Below are 9,475 nucleotides of genomic sequence, written 5' to 3'. Positions count from 1 at the left end.
GCTCAGGAGGCAGGCCTTGAAGAGCTTCTGAAAAGTGAGTAGAGACTAAAGGGATCAAATGTTCTGGAAACCTCAGCAGGGACTTGATTCTTGTCTTTCAGTTCCAACATGCGGGGAACTCTCTAGAATACCAGAGATCAAAGAGCTGAGGTGGATCAGCTCTCTCAAGCATTCAACAAGAAGTAGAGCAAATTAGTGTGACTGTTTAAATTGACTGGGTCTCAGTTTCCATGTCTGCAAACCACTTACAAATCATGGCTGGAGTTGGTGCTGGTGAAATAATACCATGCTGAGAACAATATCGTGTGCAAGAAGGCATCCCTTGCACACATTCTCCATCCCTTCAACAAATCTCCATTACCTTCAGCTGCTCGGGCTCTCAGGTACCCGTCTGCCCACGTTGCTGTATTTTCTCTTGCATAGACATTGAGGTTAGAAATCCATCATTTCCCAGGCAGGAAGTCTTAGCTTCCATGATGTTTCAAATCCAAGTGACTTGGATTTGAATACAGCGGGGCAGATAAAAACATCCCGATCCACCAGAGGACTTGAATACACCTCCCTCCCTTTTCTTGTGTCTATCGTAGGGAAAAGAACGGTACCTGCCCCCACACAATTAAACATGTCAACCCGTGTGGCTTTATCGCCATTATCATCTGTTAAGGGACACCACATTTAGACTAAAGAAGACAGGATTGCTCAAGAGTTTCCCTGTGAGGCAGAGGAACAAGCCTTCCTGCTTCCCCAACACACACCAGCCACAGAGGAAGCTGAAGCTGATAGGTCAGCTTGTGCTGGGGAAGGCGGGGTCAGTTTCCATGGAGAGAGCACAACACCACCCTGGTCCTTAAGTCTGGAAGGAGGCACAGAGCTCCATGGAAAAACCTAGTAAGTAGTTTCTGATTCCCCCTCTCCTGTTGACTCTCGCAGGTATGGTAATATCTATGAAACATTTAGTATTTGTTTATTGAAGACCTGTATTCCTACTTTTTAAACCAAGATACATTTGCAAAAAAGACAAGAATTCATTCACACTTACTCAAATGCACAACGCTGCTGCACTCAAGTTCACTAAAGGTAGCAGTCAGTGACACGTGCACTCCAACGCGAAGGCAGGAAGTTTGCAAGTTCAAAACCAGCTTGGAATATATAATGAAGCCTTGTCTCGAATTAAAAACCTAATCCAACACACCAAAAAAAATCCTCAAAAAATAAGCTAATGAGTTATATCCATCTTGTGCAAAAAGAGTTTTCCTTTTTTTTTTGATTCAAAAAACCCCCACTGAAGTTATTTGTTTATTTTAAAATGTGTTTCATTGGCTTTAAGTGGTGGCATATAGGTGTTTCAGTTCCATGTGTCCGTTTGTGAGACAAAGTTCCATCATCCCTCCCCATTTATTGTTTGAAAACAGCTGTATTTAGAGTTAATTCGCTCACTATAAAACTGAATTCGTTTGAAGTGTGTAATTCCATGGGTTTTGGCATTCTAGGGTTGTGCAAACATTATCTCCTATATTGTAATATTAAGACATTTCATTATCCAAGAAATAAATCCTGTGTTTTCTCAGCTGTCATTCTGAATGTCCACCCTCACCCCAGGCCCAGGCAATGAATAATTCCCCTTTGGCCTCCATGCTTTGCTGCTGTGGGCTTGTTACATGGAGGAAAACAGGATGCTCTGCTCACATGCCTGCTTTCAGACCCGTCCAGGAAGCCCGGGTTGCAATTCACTCCTTGTGATGGCCAGATAACATTCTTGGCCATGGGCAATCTGCATTTTATCTGTGACTCTACTGACTGACATTTGAGGTGTTTTCACTTTGTACCTATCATAAGCATTAGTCATATGTGCAATGTTTCATAGGGATAGATATTTTCATTCTTTTGAATGCACATTCTAATAGAATATCCCCATTTCCCAATGTCAAAACTTACTACAAAGCTACAGGAATAAAGACTGCTGTGGGACTAAGAAGAGAGATATAGACCCACAGAATAGAATTGAGAACCTAGAAAAACATGCCAAATTGCTTAGAGAGATGATAGATAGATGGTAGATAGACAGATGGGCAGATAGATAATATAGACAGAACATAGGTAGAGTGATAAATATAAATAGGTAGAGATAGGAATAAAAGAAGAATATAGATGATGATAGATTCAAAATCATAACACAGAGGAAAACACAGGACTATCTCTTTGTGAGGTAGAGGTCCAGTTTCATTCTTTTGCATGTGGACATCTATCTGTGGCTTACAGCCACTCACCATTCCTTTCCTGCTGAATTGCTTATTGAAAACAGGAAGTGTAAGTCCTCCAACTTTTGCTATTTATTGGTTTTTTAAATTTAGGGTCAGTGTTTCAATTTCTCTGGAAATAATTTTACTGCCCAAGGACAGCTTCTACTTGAATGATGACTCATGCACAGGAAGTCGTGCCAGATCACTGGCGTGGACTCACATGTGGAACAAATTGGGCTGGTTTAAGGGTAAACATGTTTAGAGACTTACATAGAAGACAATCAGAATGCCTGCCAGACGTGATTGCAAACATGGCTGTACATTTGTGCAGGGTTAATGGCACCTGTGGATTAGATACACTAGTATTTTTGTTTGCCATTTTCTAATCCACCAAGTACTCCAGCATAAGGGCTTTGTATCAAAGCAATGTTTTATGTCAGTCATGGGGCTTGAACTCTGGGCCTGGGTGCTGTCCCTCAGCTCTTCAGCTCAAGGCTAGTGCTCTACCACTTAAGCCACAGCACCACTTTCGGTTTTGTGTTGGTTTATTGGAGATAAGAGTCCCATGGACTTTCCTGCTCGGGCTGGCTTTGAACTGCAATCCTCAGATCTCAGTCTCCTGTGTAGCTAGGATTACAGGTGTGAGCCACCAAGCACGTGGCTTGAAGCAGATTTTGAAAGCACAGTGGTCTATGCTGTCTTCTCTGTAACCCAACTTAGTACCTGCAGAACATGTAACCATGAGCCATGATTAACTGGTGTCTGATCCACCTAGAATTCAGGTCTAGGCTACTTCATTAAAAAAAAATCCATCAATGAATTTTCATGAGAACAACTGCTGTCTCGTGCAAGGTTCCACTCCTCCTCTTTGCCATCGAACCCCTGCTTTCTGTTCAGAAAGATACCGCATCTTGCAGTCTGGTGAATGAACTAGTTGCGATCACTAAGGAAGGTTCCCAGGTCTCACCAAATCCGAATCGGCCATTAAGCAAAGCACAAAGTGGTTGGTTTGCATACAGACCATGGTGTACAAGCCAATCGGCTCCCACCTTTGCAACCTTAGATCACCATCTAAGGGTCTGGGGCCTCCACAGGTTGGTACTGTGAGGCGTGTGAATTTCCCTCTTCACTCTCTTCACCCCTGCATTTGTCACCCCCAGGTCACTGCTTAGAGTGTTGATGGTAACAGCAGTTAAGGATCTCAAACTCAGGAAGAGTGCATCACTGGTCAGAGGGACACTGTGTGGAGTTCACATAGTTCCAGCCACGGGGTTCTCTGTTCTTAGCCGCTCTGGGGCTTGACAAACCTCTCCAGGAGGGGAGAGGACTCACGGAGGCCCGGGCAGTGCGAGAACACAGAATGAACTTGACCACCTCCCTGACCAGGCCCCCCACCTCACCCCAGGTCTATCCTCTTTGCCTTGAGGAAGCCATGGGCTGGAGGGGGGTGGGGGGAGGAAGGTGGAGACAAGGCCCGCGGGGAGGGGTGGAACAGGAATCATCCCTCTTGTGATATAAGTTGTTTGGAAGTTCCCAGGTAATAGCCTCAGCCTAAAAAATACCTGCTGTCTCCGGGTGGAGACAAAGGCCATTCACCTTTAGTCTAGACACTCAGGTTGGCAATGTTGACACTGGACGTCGTGTGGCTCCTGCCACAGATGTGGTGTGGCCTGTGTTGGGATCTTCCATGGTCAGTCATCAAGACTGCGCCTTAGTTACTCTTTGGGATCCAGCCTGCGACTCAGAGAGAAAAGATCCTCTCATGTCCCAGTCTTACTGGATGACTTCCTTCCTTCCTTCTTTCCTTCTTTCCTTCCTTCTTTCTTTCTTTCTTTCTTTCTTTCTTTCTTTCTTTCTTTCCTTCCTTCCTTCCTTCCTTCCTTCCTTCCTTCCTTTCCTCCTCCTCCTCCTCCTCCTCCTCCTCCTCCTCCTCCTCCTCCTCCTCCTCCTCCTCCTCCTCCTCCTCCTCCTCCTCCTCCTCCTCCTCCTCCTCCTCCTCTTCCTCTTCCTATTTTGTAGGTCATGGGGTTTAAACTCTGGGCCTGGGCATTGTCCCTGAGCTCTTTGGCTCAAGGCAAACACTCTACCACTTGAGCCACAATGCCACTTCCAGTTTTCTGATGGTTTATTGGAGATAAGAGTCTCACAGACTTTCCTGCCCAGGGCTGGTTTTGAACTGTGGTCCTTGGATCTCAACCTCCTGAGTAGCTAAGATTACAGGCATGAGCCACCAGTGCCTAGCTCCTTCCTTCCTTCCTTCCTTCCTTCCTTCCTTCCTTCCTTCCTTCCTTCCTTCATTCCCTTCTGTCTTCCTTCTCTGGCTGTCTGGCTCTAGGGATGTTCTCACAGCATCGAATCCACCTGGAGGACTGAGGCTATAATCAAGTCATTGTACAGATGAGAAAGACAGAATTCTGAACTTCAGGAAATGCAATGAGAACGTCCAAGTTGGAACAGGGCTGGTGCAAGAGTGTGGTTTGAGCTGCACGCAGAGTGCTGGTCTGGGGTTTAGATACAATTCCGTGCGGAGGGGTGTGTGCATGGGCAGTTTGGGGTAGAGGACTGACATTTGGTCTACAGAGGAGCGAGGTTCCTAGCACCCGCTTAGCAGAGCACACGCGAGGGCACCTTCTATGTGAATTCACCAGGCAGGAAAGAACAGCACAGACACAGAAACCCAGGGAGCTCTCGCTAGGAAGAAGGGGTGTATGGAGTTTCCTAAGTGGCGGGTTTCTTGCACAGATTCTGTCACAGAACTGACCAAGCTGTCAGACATGACAAAGCTCCACCAAGCGGTGGCCGCCGGGGACTGCAGCTCAGTGAGAAAGATCTTGAAGAAAGGCCTCTGCGACCCAAACTACAAGGACACCGACTGGAACGACCGGACCCCACTTCACTGGGCTGCAATCAAAGGTGGGTGGGGCATGCCGGGGGAGGGGGCTCACCCCTTTGAGTTCACCGCTCACGAGAGTCCGTCAGTCTGCAGGCTGTGTGGGGCGGGCGTAAGGAACGTGGGTGGACCCTGTCCCTCCTCACCCACCCTTGCAGCCTCAGCACTGCAGATGAGCCCTTGGGAGCCTCCAGGCCTCAGTTTGTCCCTGGCACCTGAGAGGGGGATGCAGTAAGATAAGGTCCTGCATATAGAACGGGCTCTTCATTCCTAATCATCATCGGCCCTCATCTGCCCTCATCTGGACCAAGAGAGGAACTTCATCTCTCTCTCTGAATCCCCCAGGCCTGACCAAGGCCCGGCTGTCCGTGGGTGTCAGGGGTACCCGCAGCTGATTGGCTGGTCAGGGGTTTTGGCAATTCAGCGCCATCAAAGAATGTTAAGGAAGAAAGGCTGACAGTCAATGCTGCTTTGTAACTGTGTTCTGTCCTGGGGAGAGAATGGATCGGCCGCAAGCCAGATCCGCCGTGGGAAACTTAGTTGGGACATTTCATTTTCCTTCAGAAATCTTAGTACAAAGCAATTGGTAGCACGCTCAAATGACCCTTTCTGAACTGCTTTGCTCTGCACTGGCTGTCTCGCTGTGCAGTGTTTCTCTGTGACGTCACATGCCCTCCTTTAGGACTTGATGGGTCCGTGGTCATGTCCTTTATTTTCCAAGAAACAAGCACTTGTTAGTACGTGGTGCTGTCAGGAGATGAAACTCAGTCTACCTGGCTGGAAACCTCGTGGGCTTATACTGTAGGCTGCGTTCCCAATGGCTCTGAAGACATCCACATTGGGGCTGCAGAACCAAGAACGAGCTCACTGGTGTTTCTATGGGCCACGATTGGAGCAGATGTCCGGGCTGACTTTGGGACACAGGACCGGGGACAGCAATGTCCTGGGAAGGACTACAACACGCTCGTGGAGAGCTCAGATCTCGGGTGGGGATGGGGTTCTTAGAGTGAAGGTAGGGCATTGACTCTCCCAATAAAAAGACCGAGGGGCGATGATAGCAAGCTGGAAGGACACGGAAAGCCGATTTCCTTCCTTCTTCATGTGGACGAGGCTAAGCCCTCGGGGACATTCTTCTCTTGACCTCATTCTGTGTCTGCTTTGTATACTGAAGGACAAATGGAGGTGACGCACCTCCTGCTGGAGCACGGAGCCAGACCCTGCCTGGTGACGGACGTGGGCTGGACTCCGGCTCACTTCGCAGCGGAGGCGGGGCACCTGAGCGTGCTCAAAGCCCTGCACGCATGGCACGCTGCCATCGATGCCCCCGACTTCTTTGGAGACACGCCCAAGAGGATTGCACAGATCTACGGGCAGACAGCCTGTGTGGCCTTCCTGGAGAGGTAAGTTCCACTGCATAAAAAAATAAAAAAGGACGGGAGGGGTGGGCTGGGAAGGTGGCTCAGTGGTAGAGTGCTTGCCTAGCATGCATGAAGCCCTGGGTTCGATTCCTCCATACCACATAAGCAGAAAAGCTGGAAGTGGCGCTGTAGCTCACGTGGTAGAGCACCAGCCTTGAGCAAAAGATGCTCAGGGACATGCTCAGGCCCCAAGTTCAAGTCCCAGGACTAGCAAAAAATTAAAAAAAGGAAAAATTACAATTAAAAGGAAACAAAGCAAAACAGCCTCCCAATAATACATAGGCTACTTTACACTTGAGGAACATGAACACTTTAAGAAGGAGCTGTTCTTGCCAGAAGCTGGTAGCAGACCTTGTCATCCTAGCTACTCAGGAGGCTGAGAAGTGAGGATTACAGTTTGAAACCAGCCCTGGCAGGAACACCTGTGAGATTCTTTTCTCCATTGAACCACAAAAAGCCAGAAGTGGAGCTGTGGCTCAGATGATAGAGCAACAGCCTTGAGCACAAACGCTTAAGAACAGTACCCAGGCCCTGGGTTCAAGACCTAGTACCAACACAAATAATAATAAAACATTTTTTTAATGAGTTGCTCCTTCTTCAAACCCTCTGCGTCCACGTGTTCATTCACCCGTGGTCCATGGCTTTTCTCCACTTCCAAGCAGCTTGTGCGATGGGGGCACACTTGGCCACCTTCCTTCTCCAGTGCACAAGTGTGCGTGCGCACGCAGAGCACGCCAGGACAGGCTGGCCGGCACGGTGCTGAGAAGCCCCAACCCTCCCTTCCCAGGGCGGAGCGGGAGTGCCAGGCCCACCGTAGCCAGGCTCAGCACGCAGGGCTGCGTCTGGATGAGCAGGACGCAGACTGGCACACCAAGAAGCGAGAGCTGGAGCTGTCTCTTCCTTCCCCATGCCGCCGCCGCCACCGCATGAAGAAGAAGAGCGAGAGAAGCCCAAGCCCCCGCCAGGCCCCGCCACGCCAGGGCGTGGAGACGCGCCTGAGAAGAGGGAGTCCCAGGACTTGAACCCGTGTTTTCTGGCTGAGGACCTTGCCTGGCATCCATCCGGCAAAGCTGGTTAGGTCTTCCCACAATTTATCTCGAGGCTCTTTAGAAGCCTCTGACCCATCCCAGGACCGGAAGTTCAGTTTGAGCATCTTCCCTGGGTGTTCCTAGACACACGCAGGTGCTTCGTTGCTCAAACCTGCAGTATGCAGAACAGCCAGGAGGGGACAAAGCCAGCGGGTCAGCTGCTTGTGCCTGGTCCCTGGGGATTTGCCCCATCAGCACTCCCCCCTCCCCCTCCCCCCTCTCCCCTCAGCGCGCACACAATTGCAGAATGTCAGCAATCCAAGAGAAGATGCTAAGGAAACTTGGGTAGGGGCTGGGGAGAAAATAGTAAGTAACAACAGGAATCCGAAGTGGTATGAAACCGAGCATCATCAGTTCAATCCATGACAAAACAAAAGCATAGTTTCAAACTATTTTCCCCCCTTTGGGCTTAGGAACACAGGCTTGTCAGTGGCATTTTGACCCACGTTCTTGTCTACACAGGAACAAAAGCTAGTCAACAAATCAGCTCAGAGAGAAACCACCAGAAATCCTAAGGTGACTTAATTGCCTCCCAGATGACTAATTAAAGGTCATGTAAAAATTGTAGCACTTGTGCTTAGAAGTCCACTTTTTCTTGTGATATCATCTGAGGTTCTGTTGCTATTTTTGTCACATTGGCGTCTCACCTAATCATCGGACTGATTTGTCGGCAGTGCCTCTCTTCTGTTACCAACGGTTATTGGAATAGTGCATTGGTCCATACTGTGTATGCTAGTGACACTGTAGATTAAACTTATATAAATTACCTTATGCTATGTATTTTTATTACCGTGTTAGTTTTCCAAAGCGGGAGGTATTTATTGTGACAAAACATAGTACTCAGATTGAGATTTATAACACACAATGGGAGTGGGACACTTAGCACAGAAGGGTAAAAGGGTCCATTAATAATACCGAATATTGACTGGTTAAAATGCTAATACTGTAAATGTGTTAAAGCTAAATACAATTTGTGATTGTCGATTCACTTCTTGTCCCTTTGTAAATCATGTGACTACTTGCAGGTTTGGGGTTCACCTGTGTGGTTTACGCTCTCCCAGTATGAGCCCTGCTCTGGAATCCAGAGCCTTGGAGCCTCCAGTCAAAGACTAATCAGGTGTCTTGGCATCTGTACATTCTTGATTTATGTATTTCCCTGCTTAATGAATGTCTTCAGCTGCTGGATATCTTTATTATGCATAATAAAGGCCATATTTGGTTTAAAATTCCTAAAAGTAAAAAAGTGTTTCAATATTTTGCCAGTCACCAGTGGCTCACACCTGTCAGCAACTCGGGAGGCTGAGATCTGAGGACCGTGGTTCAATGCCAGCCTGCAGCAGGAGAAGTCCATGCATGCGCATGCCTGCACACACAAACAAGGAATAAAACTGTGGCTCAAGCCTTGAGCACAAAAACTCAGGGACAGTGCCCAGGCCCTGCTACCCACTAGCAACCAAGGAACTTGTTAGCAATTTTTGTGCCTCGAGTTCATAATTAGAGAAGCCAGCGTCTGCTTTGTCATCTGTTCTTCCTCTCTGTCCTCCAGCCATTATCCAATTGTGTTAGCTTCTACGTGAATGGAGCCCCAAGGATTTTCTTTAAGTGTTTGCCACGTGTCTCTGGGGCTGCTTCTCAGTGATGGATGGCAAATTCTAAACACCTGCACCTGCATGTGACCAAGTGAAATCTGAGGTTTGAATAGCATCACTGCTATGAATATGTTCCTCTGTGTAAGACTTGGTGGCCATCAGAGAAATTTCTAGAACTGGTGGCCAAGCAAAGACTTGGCACAAAAGAAAATATAGGCTCTTTTTCTAAAAATGGTTATAGTAAAGTATT

The 9,475-nt window shown here is 48.0% G+C and overlaps 1 protein-coding gene across 1 annotated transcript; it reads left to right on the top strand.

The window, feature by feature from the left end:
• Window positions 1–836: 836 nt before the first annotated feature.
• Ankrd66 (ankyrin repeat domain 66) lies at window positions 837–8,800 on the top strand. Its single transcript, XM_070023341.1, has 4 exons — window positions 837–888; window positions 4,983–5,153; window positions 6,302–6,530; window positions 7,336–8,800. The coding sequence occupies exons 1-4, from the start codon at window positions 876–878 to the stop codon at window positions 7,568–7,570; spliced, it is 648 nt and encodes a 215-aa protein (XP_069879442.1). The 5' UTR covers window positions 837–875; the 3' UTR covers window positions 7,571–8,800.
• The last annotated feature ends 675 nt before the right edge of the window (window positions 8,801–9,475 follow it).

Source organism: Dipodomys merriami, unplaced genomic scaffold, assembly GCF_024711535.1.
Source record: "Dipodomys merriami isolate MVZ:Mamm:240054 unplaced genomic scaffold, mDipMer1.0.p SCAF_16, whole genome shotgun sequence".
NCBI lineage: Eukaryota > Metazoa > Chordata > Mammalia > Rodentia > Heteromyidae > Dipodomys > Dipodomys merriami.
The sequence above is the reverse complement of the archived record's forward strand: the minus strand, read 5'-3'. Positions and strand labels throughout refer to the sequence as shown.